The sequence below is a fragment of the Balaenoptera physalus genome, assembly GCF_965194825.1.
Source record: "Balaenoptera physalus genome assembly, chromosome: 21".
NCBI classification, from domain to species: Eukaryota; Metazoa; Chordata; class Mammalia; order Artiodactyla; family Balaenopteridae; genus Balaenoptera; species Balaenoptera physalus.
Window position 1 is genome coordinate 13,305,240 of NC_138902.1, and position 16,732 is coordinate 13,321,971.

A 16,732-nucleotide genomic window follows, 5' to 3' on the forward strand; every position below is an offset into this window, starting at 1 on the left:
TACCGAGGGGGTCTTTTATACTATACTGGTCACGTGGCTAAAGTCAGGCTGTGTAACTGATTAAACAGCACGTAAACCATCGATCTCTCCATCTCTTAAACAGTCTAGACAGTCTGAACCTGGAGTTTAGAATGTTAAGGGTCACATCGTAAACCACTAGCTGGCACCCTGCATCCCTGACTTGTCCGTAAGCCTTGGAGATAAGTATACTGCTGCTCCATTGCTGCTGCAAATGACACAGGTTCTTTGCTTGACCAGACTTTGGTCAGGCTACTGAACTTTCTCCTGGGTCCATCTCTACACTTCCTTGGAAAATCCAGTTTTAACCGGAACCCTGCTAAGTGAGTTTAGCAAGAACCCCCCACCCTCAATATCTGATCAAATTCCTCATCTTCCACCATCCCCTCGGGTGATGTCTGATCACCGTGGCCCGTCTTCAGTAAGAATCTGTTAGTCGGTTTAGCCAGAGCTTCCTTCACCGCGGTGTTTCATCTTAGTAATTTTCCATCCACTGACCCCCACCCTGCTCACTGGGTACAAGTTCCCGCCTGCCCGTGTTGTGCTTGGAGTTGAGCCTGGTCTCTGTCCCCCGCTGTAAAATCCCATTGCAGCGTCCCCATACCTATTGCAGTGGTCCTGAATAAGCTTGGCCTCACCATCTTTAACATGTGTCGCTGAATATTTTTTTTCTTTGACAGTCATGGCGCCATGACTCGTATAGGATCAGATTCATCATTGGACCCCCCGACCTCTCACTCTGGACCCTAAGTATGCACCTTGAAGCCCTTGTCTTCAGTCCTGACTGACTGACCGGGGATCCATTGGTGACTCTGACTCCTGAACCATTGCTCCAGACAAGCATCTGTTGAATCTGACTTGATTTTTACGGTTTTGAGTATACCCTCTGAAGTTGGGTTAGAGACCCAGGCTTCTTTTGACAGGTACCTCCTGGGCTGGAAGGTCCTCCTGGCTCTGTGTTCTGAATGGGGATTATTCCCTGATGTCCTGGGCTGGAACTCCTTGCTTTCTGACTCTGTGTGAAGTCTCTCTGTTCTCTCTTTTGGATCTGGCTTCTCCCCATTGGAACTTCTCAGCCAAGTAAACCACTTCTTCTCACATCCTGCTGACTCTCTGCTGTGCCAGCTCTGTCTGCTTCCTTTCTTGTTGGCATGTTTTGCTGAGGATAATTTGGAACTTTGTTGGCGTCTTTTGGAAACTTGAGATCTCCCCAGGTTGACTGCTCTAATGCTGCTCCCTCCCTGTTGCTTCTGCTCCTCCGTCCTCCTCTTACCACCATCAGTCTTCACCCCAGTTCCCTTGGATCCTTTGATATGTCCCACTTCAAACTGCCACCTCCTCCATCCCTCTGTCCACAGCTGGCAGACTTTCCGCTCCCACTGTAGCCCCTCAGCTCCCCACAGTCACTTCCATTTTTGGTCCCTTGCCGTCCATCGGGGGCTCTCAAGAAACTCAGGTAGCCTTGAAAGCAACTACTTGAGTCTGAAAAGAAGAACAAAAGCTATTTGGAAACAGAACTGAATGATTTGTCCACTCACATGGGCTTTGGAAACATCCAGACAGCAGTTAGATGTCTCTTCAGTCTGTTGCCTAAAATTTAGACCACAGCAAAGGAAGATTACATATCATGGCAAAAGAAAATCTTAAAAGTCTCCTCCAGACGTATTGGTAGGCAGGTGACCTTAACTTGTTTTATTTGCCAGAGACAATTCAGATGAAAATATGAAGTGGAGATAAACAAATGAGATTGTATTGCTATTTTACTGACTCATGGCTAAAATTTTAAAATGAAAACTCTAAGTTCTCTATTTGCGTCTGTATGTTTATGTATTTCTCTATATATGTATGTTATAGGTGTGTGATAGTTTCCTACTTCTGGATGGTATTATCACATTAATTTATAAAATCCCTTAAAGAGTTCTATTCAAATTGGTTTAGAGATAAATGAGCACTTAGATAAATTATTTTCTTAAAACTCTCAGGAATACAGAAACTAACCCAAGTTTTTTTTAAGTTCACATGACCTTGAATAATCTTTTTTGCTAGTTCTTATATTGTTGATACAGTTGTTGATAAACTGACAACTTCAGGGTTGTCGGCTTTAAATATGTAATGCAGATATGCAATTTTTTCCACCTATGTTTACTATTCAAACAAGCTTATGTTATCTCTACCAGATATTTAAGATTATAAATTATAAATCAACCCTTAGAACAAAATGTATAATAAAAAGGAATTGCTTGATGTCAAGCATGGCAGTTAAAAAAAAAGAGGGAAGAACCATAAATATATAATTTTTTGTTCTTCGCTTTTGTGATTGTTTTTTTGGTACTGCATGACTTGTCAACAAGAAAAACAACTTAAAATGATGGATGGCTAGCTTTGTTTAATTAATGGCTCATGAAATTTTCATGAGTAATTCAAGTATAATTGTTCAGAACAAGTAAATTAAATAGATGTAAGTGGAATAAAAGTTTATAAATGAACTTTTCAATGGTAATTATGTTTTATGCCTCCTGAAAAACAGTTTCAAAAATTTTTTTTCATAACTTGAAACCTTAAAGCTATACGAAGTTAAGTCAAAGATGGATAATCATTGACTACATAATTTCCAAATAAGATAAAATATTGAAATATTAATTGCTGAAGAGAAATTTAATTTTATTTACTTTTGGCATCTTGTTTTCATATGGTATAGAGAAGCTAAATATATTTGGGTCTGTTAGTAAGCATGAGGAATTGTACTGTGAAAAAGACACATCTCTAGAAATTATGAAATAATGTATTGACTATTACAGAATGGTAGTATGTAGCGGACACTTTGCAATTGCCTGCTTCCTAGTTTTTACTGAAAATTAGTTACTAATGATTAAAAAATCTAATCAATATAAATAAATGAAACTACCAGGAATAATAAGGATAAAGAAAACAAACTGTATGCAAGGAAAATATAAGGTGTATTTTTGATAAGGAAGGGTATGAAAGATATGTTTTGCTAAGGGTAAGAGAATAATTTGGTCCCAAAGTAGAATGAATGGTTGTTCTAGAATGAGAAAGAAGAAAAATGTAGGACAAAAACTGAGTGATGTAAGAAAATTTCTAAAGAAAGTTTGTGGAAAAGGGACCTTGGAAAAGGAATCTTTCCTTGTGTGGTCAAAACTGGCTAATATTGGATGGATTTATTTGTAAGGTTTTTTGGTTTGTTTGTTTGTTTAATTTGCCTTAGTATTAATAGTACACTGATACAAAACCAGAATTTGGTTTTCTTTCTCTGTTAAAACACAAGGTTTTCTTAGATTATTGGTTTCCTCTTAATAGGAAATGGTAAAAAAGGTTGTTTTACTTTACATTTAAGTAATCAGCTTGGGAAGATAAGATTTTGTGTTTTAAGATAATTTCCTATGTGTCATGTGTTTATCAGGTCTTTGATTATTTAAGAAAACCAGATCTTCTCAATATTAAGAGAGCTAAGAGTTTGTTTTTTGTTTTTTTTAGTAACTGTGTAACTTTCTGTATTTGCCTTGAAATCTTTAAATTGTGACTTTGGTTAAATGGACAGCTAAGTGTTGTTTCACAGTGACACCTGTGATCCAATTTAGTCAAGTGTTCAAACCTTTTGGCATTTTTGACAATTTCCCCAAGTCAAATTCTAAGTGGAGTCTCTTTGACCCCAAACTGACTTTGATATTTCCAAAACGGCCCTTGGAAAGTCTCAAAGGATTTGTCTCTCTCCTTATAAAAAGAGAGTTGTTGAACTAATCAGGTTTATTTGAAGTGTTAACACATCTTATATTCACGGCAGTATAGTTATTTGCATAAGTTCAGTCAAAATCTATCCTCCTTGTAACACAAAGCAATTGGAAACCTTGCTTATATTACCAAGGCTTTGATTGTAATGTCATATTTGGGAATGACGTGTACTGAATCAGATATGACCAGATAGCTCTAAGGAACTAAGGTTGACTTTAAGAAGGCAATGTTTATACAGCTCCCCTTGGAAGAACCATCCTGTTCCTGGCTTACAGGGCTTCCTGCCTTACAGGTGAGTAAGGAAGGTCACTTCTGGCAGGCCCAGGAACCTCAGGATATTTGGGGGACCTTCAGAAGAGAGGAATTCACCCAAATCTATAGGTATTGCAGTCAGATCTGGTGGCAAGTTCTGGACTTGGCTTCTTAGCCTTGAGAGGCAATGCTCCAGCAAAGCAAACTCACACAAGGTACTATGTGGTCAATCACTATTTTTGCTGTACTTATGTAAATAACCAGGCCAAGTTTAATGAGACCAAACTTCCTTGCAAACAAATTAGTCTTACTTTATCTTTCACGGAAATGGGGGTGACTGTAGAGAGAATGTGCTTTTTTTTTTGTTTCAATGGAAAACTATAGTGAACTGTTGCTGCTTTCATCTTGAACATTTTGCCAGCTTTACCAACTCCTGAATTCTTCTAGTTTCCTCCAGTATCTGGCTACAACTCTCTAAGTTAACATTTCCAATTTTTGTCCTTTCTGATTCGGAATCATTGACAACTAAAACTGCCCTTTTCCTGAAACTCTGTAACTCTGCAGCTGGAAGACTTGATAGAAACTTCAAAAAAAAATGATTACAATAGATCACGTATGGGCAAGCTTCATGCCTCCGGTTGTGTGGACCTCTCAGGAAATTCATCAGAATACCTGATGCTATCACCAGTGACATTCAAACTGCAAACTAGGAAAATGTGTCAGGTGGCCAGTGCCAACCTCAGTCTAACACCTGAAGATGCTCCAAGCTCAAGTCTAAAAAATCTTGATGGCTTCCTCCTGGACTCAGAAACTGGGTTTCTAACTAGTAATCTTTGTTTTTCTTTTATTTTTCATAGCAACACCCCTCATTAACTGCCTGACTGCTAGCACCACCCAGCAAATATCCTCTACTGTCAGGTTCCAATAGATGATTCAGCTGCTCTGTAATGAACAAAAGACAACTGAATGAGGAAATGGACTTGTATTATTCAGAGGAAAGAAGAATGTCTTTTCTTTCCTTGAACAAGAAGGGAGACTGACAAAGATTCTTTGCTTGACCAAACTTTAGTCAGGTTCCTGAACCTTCTCCTAGGTCCATCAGTGTAGTTTGTTGTAAAATCTAGTTTTAGCAACAACTTCCCCCTCCCCACCATATCTGATCACTCTGGATGTCTGATCAGGTTCTTTATCTTCTACTCCCCTTCCCCGCCCAGTGATGTCTGATCACCCTGGCCTGTCCTCAGCAAGAATCTGTTAGGTTGGTTTAGCCAGAATGCCCCTCACCCCTGTTGTTTCCTCTTAGTAATTTTCCATCCACTGACCCTCACCATGCTCCTTGGTTTTAAATTCCCACTTCCCCATGCTGTATTTGGAGTTGAGCCTGGTCTTTCTCCCCACCGCCCTGTAAAATCCCTTTGCAGTGGTCCCTATACCTATGTCGATAATAAAGTCTGCCTTACCACCTTCAACAAGCATCATTGGATATATTTTCGTTGACAAAGCTAACCCTATTTTGCACGTGTGCTTTCCACTATCAGTCTACCTTAACATGGAAGGAAGCTTCAGGAATCAGCAATGATTGTTTCCTCCAACAGCTGACACAGATTTTGCCCCCATACTTAGGAGGTCAAGGAAAGGAGTGCTGCTTCTTTATATAGGACATTTAAAAGAGGATAAAATCATTTATTTTCTTCTAGAAATATGATGTACTATATAACCTAATTTATACTTTTCCTATGAGATGTATCAGAAAACTTTAAGGATGTTACATATTTTTTTATGCAACCAGCATTTTATGACCGTGAGAACAAGTGTGCAGCGTTACCATTCTTTCTGAGGGAGTAATGCGCATGATTTCAGATGCAAGTCCCTTCATGAGCTTTTAGTTTTACGGTAGCTCCTTCTTTGAATAACAATTTATCAGGTGAAAGTTTTTATTCCTGCTCATCTCTTCTGGAAATAATGCCTTATAAGTTGTGTCCTTAGTTGCAAATAGATAAAATAATTTTAAATGGTGTGTTTTATTCCTTTTGCAGGGACCTTTTACCCAAAGATTTTGTAGTTTATACCTACAACAAGGAAGGGGCTCTGATCTCTGACTACCCTGATATACAGGTAATATATTTTCCTCTTGACCCTATAGCAGAATTTAAAACAATTATAATTTTAAAGTGCATTCTCTTCAGGTACTCAGGGCTGTTACCTTGTGCTTCCCCAAGGGCCTCTTTTGATATTATTATATATGGCATTGTCCTGGGGTGGGAGTGTGAGTACACTGACATAAATTAAACTGTATTACCTTACAGCTCTCCTGGTTCTCCATGGTCAAGTGATTTTTAAAAGACCAGGAAAATAATCTTCTATTTAATGATAATCCTTACTGATTATGAAGGGGAAAAGTTTGATTTATTTTTTTATTTTTTATTTGATTTATTTTGCTGAAAATTGATACCTCTTAAGGTACATCTTACTTGCTTATTAAACCATTTGACTTGCCATTAGTACTTAGTAAAGAACAAACACTTGTTTCCTATTATATGTTCTGATTTTTTGCTGAAAACAATTCTTTTCTTAAGAAGTGTGGTCCTTTTTGCATCAGAGAACAGAGTTTTCCTGAGGACAGAACTGGCTGGGAATACTTGAAATAATTGGCAGACGTCAACTTAGCTTTATGTGTTATTTAATTAGAGCATAAACATTTCTAATTTTAGTTGGGAAGAGTGTCTTAAAGTCCCTTTTGGCAGTTAGGTATTATATATTATTATTTTTTGCTATAGTTTTCATGAGAAATCTTTGTTACCATTAAACATGTATTATTTTTCCCCTGAGCTTTGTTATGTTTTGCTAGGTGGAATTGTTTATGTTAGTTTTGCACTTTTGCAGCTCTCTTCAAATAAATAGAAGGCACAACCTTTATTTTATTTATTTTTAACATCTTTATTGGAGTATAATTGCTTTACAATGTTGTGTTAGTTTCTGCTTTATAACAAAGTGAATCAGCTATACGTATACTTATATCCCCATATCCCCTCCCTCTTGCGTCTCCCTCCCACCCTCTCTATCCCACCCCTCTAGGTGGACATAGCACCAAGCTGATCTCCCTGTGCTATGTGGCTGCTTCCCACTAGCTATCTATTTCACATTTGGTAGTGTATATATGTCAATGCTACTCTCTCACTTCGTCCCAGCTTACCTTTCCCCCTCCCCGTGTCCTCAAGTCCATTCTCTACATCTGCGCCTTTATTCCTGTCCTGCCCCTAGGTTCATCAGAACCATTTTTTTTTTTTTAGACTCCATATATATGTGTTAGCATACAGTATTTGTTTTTCTCTTTCTGACTTACTTCACTCTGTATGACAGACTCTAGGTCCATCCACCTCACTACAAATAACTCAATTTTGTTTCTTTTTATGGCTGAGTAATATTCCATTGTATATATGTGCCACATCTTCTTTATCCATTCATCTGTCAGTGGACACTTAGGTTGCTTCCAAGTCCTGGCTATTGTAAATAGAGCTGCAATGAACATTGTGGTACATGACTCTTTTTGAATTATGAAAACCTTTATTTTGGATTAATTATTAGTACTCAAAAAAAAAAAGGCAGTGCTGACTTAGATCCATCCTTTGCTGGCCCGTTTTCTGATTCCTTTATCTGAGTGTTCTGTTTGTCCACTGTTTTACTTTATTTGTTTCGTTTTGTTTTATTGTTTGTCCATTGTTTAATAGCAAAATAGTAGAGGGGTTTAAATGTGTGTGATAGCATAAACCAGAACACAGATAATCCGTTCAGCCGTTCATCCATCCATCCAATCATCCATCCGAAGATTGCTATAGCATGAGACCAAAGACCACATAATTCATGCCACTTAACAAAAGCAGTGATTTTAAAAAGGCATTTTTTCTCTTGGAGCGGTTTCTTGGCCTGGATTTTGGTAACACACATTGCTTGGACTTGATTCCTGGCTCTATTATTTATTTGCTGGTCAAGTTTCTTTAACCTGTTTGTGTCTTAGAATCCTCACCTTAAAATGGGAATAATAATTATAACTTCATGGAGTTATTGGAAAGCTTAAATGAGTTAATACTTGTAAGATACTACTTAGAACAGTCAGTCCGACAACTGTGAACTCAATAAATATTATTGAAAGTTTATATGCTTAAAAATGCTAAAAATAGATTACAGTTTTATAGAAATTTATGCAACTGTTATCGTAAAGTATTACAATTTAATTATGTTTTCCTGGGTGTTTGAAAAATATAAACTAAGACAGATGGAGCTTTTCACTTATTGGTTATTGAATATTGTTCAAATAGATAAAAGTGTGACTATAGATTTGAGATAGTAATTAAAACTTTGGTACTGGGATTTTTTTGTGTGTGGCAACATTGTCAGATATCATCATGGAATATACTTCTGTTCATAAAATGCAATTAAGTTACACTGAGAAAATGTAAATGCTTTCCCCTGTGATTCTGTTATTTAAATTAATTTGTAAAGCTCTTATGTGGCTTTCATCATCAGCATCTTTCACAAGGCCATTTTTCACAAAGAAACACAGTTTTAATAACCACTTGATATGAGTTGCTGTGTGAAATAAAACTCCAAATTAGTATTAGTCTTTGAACTTTGGGGTACCTTGCAGATGCATTAGAAAGTCTCTCAACTAACTCCCTCAGTTAATTAATGCTCCTTCTTTCCTCTGAAAAATTTGTTGACTGCCCCAAGCTCGCTGGCTCTTGTGGCTGGTTGGCTCTTCTCAGATACTTCTGAGTACTTCTGCTCCCTGTAGTTGAGTTTTTTGCTTACAGTTTTTGTGTTTCCGAAACTGTTTATGCCATTTATACCTTTACTCTAATCATGCGATTCAATTGGATGTTTTGTAAACTTGCGAAGTAGGATTTGTTGTTTTTTTAAAAAACTAAATTGAAGGCTTTGGAAAGATTTAATAAAACCAAGTTATTAAAGAAATACCATCAAGTTGGTAGATTGAGTGATCAAGTGCTGGATTTCAGTCATGTCAAATGAGAGCTTCTATTATAGTGGAAGTGAGAAGCATTTAATTTTTGAGCACTGTGAGTTACTGTATTACTATCTCATAAGTGCTACCTCATCTGTAATAGAAGAGGTGTTTCTTTTCCTCTAGTGAGAAGAGGACAATATCAAAGCTAGACTTTAACTACAAAGCACTAGAAAGAAAACAGTGGTTGTAAATAGCCTCACACTGGAAAAAGTTGTAAAATGTTGAAATTTCACCTGTGTTGTTTAGTGCGTAATTGTTTAATTTTTAAAAAAATGTTCACAGTTTTAGACTTATAGGAAAAGTTGCAGGAATAATAGAAAACATTCATGCATACCCTTCACCTAGATTCTCCAAATGTTAGCATTTATCACATGTACTTTATCCCTTCTTCTCTCTCTTTTTTTTTTTCCTGAAGAGTATATTGTACACCTGGTGTCCCTTTACCCTTAAATACGTCAGCGTAAATTTACTAAAAACAAGAATTTCTTTTATGTCACTGTAGTATAATTCTCAAAATTAGGAAGTTAACATTGAAGCAATACTGTTACTCAGTTATGTACCTTATTGGTATTTGTTTTGGTCCATTATCCTAATAATGTACTTTATAGTGAAAGGAAATCCAAGTTCACGTGTTGTGCTCAGCGGTCTCCCGTTTCCTATAATCCGGAAGTCCGTAGTCTTCCCTTGTATTTCACAACATTGGCATTTTTGAGAAGTACAGGCCGACTTTTTGTAGAACGTCCTGCAATTTGGGTTTGTGTGGTGTTTACTCATGATTGGATTCAGGTTATGAACTTTTGGCAGGAATCCACCCTGAAGGGACATTGAGCCGTTCTCTGTATCATATCATGAGCATGTGCTGCAATTAGTTTATCACTGACAGTGTTAACATTGATGATTAAGGAGTTGTCTGCTAGGTTTCTTCTCTGTAAAGTTACTGTGTTTTGCCTGTTTTGATTAGATACTTTGAAGCTTAGTAACTAACCCAATGCTTCTCAAATTTTTACCCACTAGTTTTGGCTGTGCTGGGTCCTAGTTGCGGCACGCGGGATCTAGTTCCCCGAGCAGGGATTGAACCCGGGGCCCCTGCATTAGGAGTGCAGAGTCTTAACCACTGGACCACCAGGGAAGTCCCGCCCACTAGTTTTAGTATTTAGTATTTGCCTGAAGCAGTTGTTATGATGGTTGTCAAAATGGCGATTTCCTAATTTCATCAGTGCTTCTGTATTCACTGGTGGTTTCTACTGTAAGGAAGAGTTTTTCCTTCTTATTTGTTTATATCAGCATAGACTCATGGGTTCTTACTGTATCATTAGTGAAATTGAAAATTTTTTCATTTATATAAGGGCATTTTTATATCTTCTTTTGTGAATTGTCTGTTCAACTCTTTTGCTCCATCTTCTATTGGGTTTAATCTTTCCCCTTTAATGTTTCAGAGTTCTTTGTATTATATATAATATAGTATAGTTTTATCTATGATAAAAGTTACAGATACTTCTCACCAGTCTCTGAGTTGTCTTTTGACTTTGTTTTTTTGGTGTTTCTTTTAATGTAGAAGTTAAAAAAAATTTTTTTTTAATACAGTGAAAATTATCAGTCTTTTCTTCTGTTGACTCTAGATTTTGAGTGATAGAAAGTCTTTCTCTACACCAGGTTAAAGAGGAATTCACCCATGTTTTCTTTTAGTTCTTTCATGGGTTCATTTTTTTAAATGTTTGGATTCTTGATCCATTTGGAGCTTATTCTTATGTATGGTGTGAGGTATGGATCTACTTTTATCCTTTTTTGAATGTCTAACCGGTTGGCTGAGCTCCACTTGTTAAAAAGTGCATCTTTGCCTCAGTGATTTAAGATGCCACTTTTATCATATAAGGTTCCACATGTATTTCAGTCTATTTTGAGACTTTGTATTCTGCTCCACTAGTTGGTCTCTCAGTTAACACACCACCAGGACCCTACTGTTTTAATTATTAAGGCCCGATGATATGTCATAAGGTCTGGCAGGGCTGGTCCTCCTCCTCCTCCTCCCACTCCCCTTGGCTTTTTTTTTTTAGTGCTTTACAATTGTTTTAAAGATGAAAAAACCTCATTGTGTACTAAAAAAATCTGATATTAGTAAGTGATATGCTTGCATTTCCACTGGTCAATTTCTTGCTCAAGATTAAGGATAAAGTCTCTTTAATTTTTAAAGATGGTTAAATGTATAACATAATAATGATAATAATAGTATAATCAGTATGCTTACACGAAGAAAAGAAAATCATCGGATCAAAGTCACTGTTTTTGCCGTGTACTGAATTTTTTCCCCCTTGGTGTCATTAGCCTGTCACAAGGTCCTCTTCTGTATTGGATTTCAGTTGGCTGCTGTGGCATCTTCTTGCCTGTGATTAAAAATGTTAAACATGACGTTATGCTTCCTTGTTCTGCTTCTAGTTATAGGAGTAGAGTTGTTTGTACTTAGTGTCCTCTGGAATTCTGCCTAAACATTTGTGTAGCTGTAGGGTGATAGTAGACAGTCTGAAGATAGTACAAAGAATGCCATGTGATAATTATGGGATGCCAATAATAAAAATTTTTAGTTTATGGACCTTAAATAATTTTGTTAGTTCTGCAGTTTCTATGATGATTTTCAGCAATGTAACAGTATTTGAAGATAATACAGTTTTTATCATTTAGAATCATTGTCATTATCGGGGATACGTGGAGGGCGTTTATAATTCATCCATTGCCCTTAGCAACTGTTTTGGACTCAGGTAAGGAATTTTCTTTATCAATTTTTTGTTTTTTTTTCATTCCCTTATTTCTTTCCCCTTTACCTAGCTCTGTCTCCAGATCAAGTCATTTTAGGGGACTTAAATTTAGATTTTACTTTGATGTTGCTGAAGGTCTTTATAGCTGTGTTTCAGATGTCATTTTCAGCATGTTTATTTAGGACAATCTTGCAGTTGATGAATTTTAATAACTAAAGAAAAAATTTCATTTTTTTGAGTCCACTAAATAAACTTTATTTATTTAAAATATTTAAAGTAAAGCATACTTTAAATTTCTGTCACCCTTTAGGTTTATAAAATTTTCACCTATATTCTTTCATCTAAGGTGTATAAAGACTGTGAAAAGGGGCTGATTATTTCCATATTTAGGTGAGCAATTTGAGGTTCAGAGAAATCATACCATGTATCAAGTGAAGTGATAATAATATTAAAATTAAATTTATTAAGGGCCAGGCAGTATGACACTGGGCTGGTTGATTGTTTGCATGATTGATTGAACTAAGAAATATTACTTTAAATTCTCAAACCAGCTATATAAGATGGCTATGACTACTATCTCCATTTAAGTAATGATACTTGTAGAACAGTTACTGTGTGCCAGGCAACGTTCTAAGTATTTTGTGTGTATTAAATAATTTAGTTTTCAGAACAACTCTATGGAGAATGTAAACTAAGGCTAGTAGGAAACATTTGGGATTCAAACTCTGGTCCTCTGGCTCCAGACTTCACACTTTTAGCCACTGTTCTGAATTGCCTTTCCTTATACAGCAAACCCTCAGAGAGGTTAGGTAACTTTCAGGCAGTCATGCTAGTGAGTAGTCATCTTGTGCTTTAAGTTTAGGTCTGCCTGCCTCTAAAGCCTCTCTGTTTTTCTCTATACCATTCTACCCCTTCTTACATATGTTAAGAAGTAGGACTTTTATTCAGGTTTCTTAATTCCTTTTCCTGTGTATTTTTTTTTTTTTCATTCTAAAAAACTGTGTATGTGTAATACAACACTTAGAGGCTTGCTGCATATAGAGAATGTGAGTTATGGGATTGAACCCCTGCAAAACAGCTCTCATTTTGAGCACATCTTTTATCGAATGGATGATGTCCACAAAGAGCCTGTGAAATGTGGGGTTTCCAACAAGGATATAGAGGAAGAAGCCACAAAGGATGAAGAGGAAGAGCCTCCTAGCGTCACTCAGCTGCTTCGAGTAAGGACATAATGCATTTCTTCATGGCTAAGACTCAAGTTTAAAAAAAATGATGTGTTTGTGCCTTAAACCAATACCTGTTATTACTGTGTTTTTGCCAACTGTGTGCCAGACATTGCGATGGGTACTAAGGGGATAAAAAGACGAGCAATACGTAGTTCCCGCCAGCAAGATGAGTACAATCAGGCTTCTGTGTTTTGGAAACTAGGGCTTAAGTCTTAAACAGTAACTGTATTTCTTTTTGTCATTGCTACTTTGAGAGAGCAGTGGGCTTTTAAAATAATATTTATTTATTTATTTACTTTTGGCTGCATTGGGTCTTCATTGCTGCGTGCGGGCTTTCTCTAGTTGCGGTGAGCGGGGGCTACTCTTCGTTGCGGTGCACGGGCTTCTCATTGCGGCGGCTTCTCTTGTTGCGGAGCACGGGCTCTAGGTGCGTGGGCTTCAGTAGTTGTGGCTCGAGGGCTCTAGAGCGCAGGCTCAGTAGTTGTGGTGCACGGGCTTAGTTGCTCCGTGGCATGTGGGATCTTCCCGGACCAGGGCTTGAACCCGTGTCTCCTGAATTGGCAGGCAGATTCTTAATCACTGCGCCACCAGGGAAGTCCAGCCGTGAGCTTTTTGATGTGGATATGCTTTACACAGACTGGAGTGGTAATTCTGGAGCTCTAAAGTGAGAAAGAGAGAGAGAGGGAAAGAGAGAGATTGAGTTTTAGGACTTTAATGATCTCAGATTTTTTCCAGGGACACTCGTGGTATCCCTGGTTTAAGACTTCTTTAGGATTCCTTGGCTTACTCTTGACAGGAATCTCTTAACCTGAACTGTTTCTAGGACCAGAGGAACCTCAGTTGCAGAGAAGGCGACTTTCTACATAATGAGATGATGTCGCTGTGTTAGAAGAGGCTTGTGCCTCTTCTTCTGGTGTATTTTAATTAACTCATACTAGTTTATGGCATTATTTTCATTGCCTCTCGTGCCATTCATTCTTTTGACTTTTGTACTGTTCTTTTTAATCATTGGAAAACATTAAATTTTAGCTCATTCTATACTTTATCTAAATTTCTGTAAAATCACAAAACTAATTTTTTTTTAAAGTGGCAACCTTGTATGTCAGTGTCAATTGTATCTCAATGAAACTGGAAAGAAAAAAAAAAATAAAGGACAACAACAACAAGAGAAAATGACAACCTTGTCCTTCCTTCTGCACTGGGTTATTGGCAGATATTCTGTCTTCTACTCCCAACAAAGTGATGGAGTTTCCTATTAAAATGTGTGTGTGTGTGTGTGTGTGTGTAGTTTAGATATTAGAAGATCAGTTATTCTGCTTTGGAAACTTGAATAACTCATATTATCTTTAACTGGATAGAATTTTTCTCAGATCAGTACAGATGGCAGATATCACTTTTTTAAAAAAACGTGTTTTTTTGGCTTTATTGATCTAGGATGTGTTAAAATCATTTTATGAAGTTCTTAACAGACATGAAATAAGTGACTAGAGGTTAGGGTAAGATCATTATGTATGAAAAACGTGTAGTCTTATACCTTTTTTTTTTTCTTTTGCCTTTATAATGTTTGTGTGTTTGACAGAGAAGAAGAGCTCTCCTGCCACAGACCCGCTATGTGGAGCTGTTCATTGTCGTAGACAAGGAAAGGGTAGGATTGGTGACAGTTTTTCTTCTTTTTCATGAAAAGCAGATGAGAAGTGAGCATCCCATGAAGGAAATATTAAATATAACGTATTTGTATTGATTTTTGTTAAATGTAATTTTAAAACTAAAATGACTTTTTTTTCTTGATATTCATACATGATATTCCTAATACATCCAGAACTGAATGTAGCAAATGAGATTACCTCTATCTTTATTTTTTACTGGTGATTTTCTTCCCCCTGTTCTTTTGGGTGGTTTGCATATGCTACATTTCCTAAGTGAAACTGTTCTGCCTCTCAGTTAAGCTCTTCAGACTTTTTCAGAGACATTTAAAGGACTGTGGTGATAAACCCAGTTAATCAGGTATTGCTTTGTTGCCTAATAAAATTGCTTTTCTTTCTAGAATTTCAGCTAACCTATTTAAGAGATAGAAAACTATCTATCTAAGAGAAAGATATCTCTAAGAGATATCTATCTATCTGTCTATTGTATTTAAGAGTTAGAAAACTTCCAGGTTCTGGCATGCTTTAGAAGGGAGCAGAGAATGGGTCACCTTAGCATTTACTATTTATTCTATTGTACAGGATAACACCAGGGCATTTTCCTTATTCATACTTAAGAACTGTGCTTTACTCAACTAAAAAAAAGTTATGTATCTATTTCAGCATTTACAGCATTATCAAGTTTAGATACAGCTGCTATATAATTTAACCTATAGATTATTTGAAATGTTTTGTCTGACTTGTACTGCCAACTTTGTTGTTTGTGCGAATAAGCTGTTTGCAGAAACTTAACATGATTGACAAGTCCTTTCTTGTAACCTGCAGAGACAGTTTTGAGGATTTTTATGGTGTTTTTAAAAAAAATCCCTTATTGTATGTAGATTGGAAAAAAAACAAGCCATATTTTTAAGAGATAGAAATATATTCAGATTTGTTCATTATAGGTTCATTATCCTCAAGTGTAGAAGGAAGAAGCATAAAGGAATATGAACAAGCATGAACTTTGTCCCAGATAATGTGTAAAATGTTCCTGTAGAATGTTGTGGACAAGTGACAAAAATAGAGATTTGAAAAGTTTTTCTTTATTACTCTCTCCACATAGGTAGAAGATGGTTCAAAATAAAAATGGTTCCATTTTAATCAAACCTTGTCAAATGTATTAAAAAAAATTTTTTTCTTGTTTAGGAGAATCATGATAAAATGTCTAATTAATAAAATCTGATATATTCTGGTATTAATGCCCTTATCATAGAGCAAAACCACATATTCTTTTAAAAATGTTCTTTTAATTAGTTATTAAATTGGTTATATTAAAATAATATTAAAATAGACATTTGGATTTAGCTAGATCTCAAAGAAGCGAATCAGTCATAATCAACTCTTTGGCTTAATATGGTTAAACTTTTATATATCTCTATATTTCTATCTACATATAATGTTTTCACTAGTGAACGTTGGTTAATCTCTGATAATTAATTTAGCCCAGAGTTTAGAAATTGATTATTGGTAATGTCATTAGCCTAAGAGGTGAAAGGATCAGGAAGTCTTTCAGATTGTCTTTCATTCCTTTATCTATGCATTTTGATTGTTTTAAACTCTACTCTTTGTGAAATGCTTGAAAATATTTTTGCATTAAAATGAATTAAAGACTGTTAAGTACAAAACTCATTTTAAAGTTGTACTGCTTTGGAGAAAATTAAGATTTCAGTGCTTTTTCATTATTATTCATTTCACCCACGTACCTGCTTTGCTTTTATTCCTATTTATCACTAAAATGTATCCTTTAGACTTATTAGTTTGAAATGCAGGAGAATGTCTAAGTGCCTCAGTTTTTGGTTCAGAGGAAATGTTTGGATTCTTATCTTCATTGTAAGAGATTATAGAAATTTTATTCTTAAATTGCTTTGGTGATAATGATTTCCCTTCTTTGCTTTTCAGTATGACATGATGGGAAGAAACCAGACTGCGGTGCGAGAAGAGATGATTCTTTTAGCAAACTACTTGGATAGCGTGAGTTGTATTTTCTATCAACTGGGATTATTCTGTCCTCTCCTCTCACAGTCTCCGAAT

General features: G+C 36.3%; 1 protein-coding gene across 2 annotated transcripts in view; it reads left to right on the forward strand.

Moving 5' to 3' along the window:
- Nucleotides 1–16,732, forward strand: part of ADAM9 (ADAM metallopeptidase domain 9) — a 101,101-nt gene that overhangs the window by 21,835 nt on the left and 62,534 nt on the right. Inside the window, exons 4-8 of one of the 2 annotated variants that reach the window (XM_082444151.1) lie at nt 6,057–6,135; nt 11,720–11,796; nt 12,818–13,013; nt 14,599–14,664; nt 16,601–16,672. In XM_082444151.1, the coding sequence (XP_082300277.1) occupies nt 6,057–6,135; nt 11,720–11,796; nt 12,818–13,013; nt 14,599–14,664; nt 16,601–16,672 (490 nt within the window). The remainder of the gene's footprint in view (nt 1–6,056; nt 6,136–11,719; nt 11,797–12,817; nt 13,014–14,598; nt 14,665–16,600; nt 16,673–16,732) is intronic. The other variant, XM_082444152.1, reaches the window with a different exon arrangement.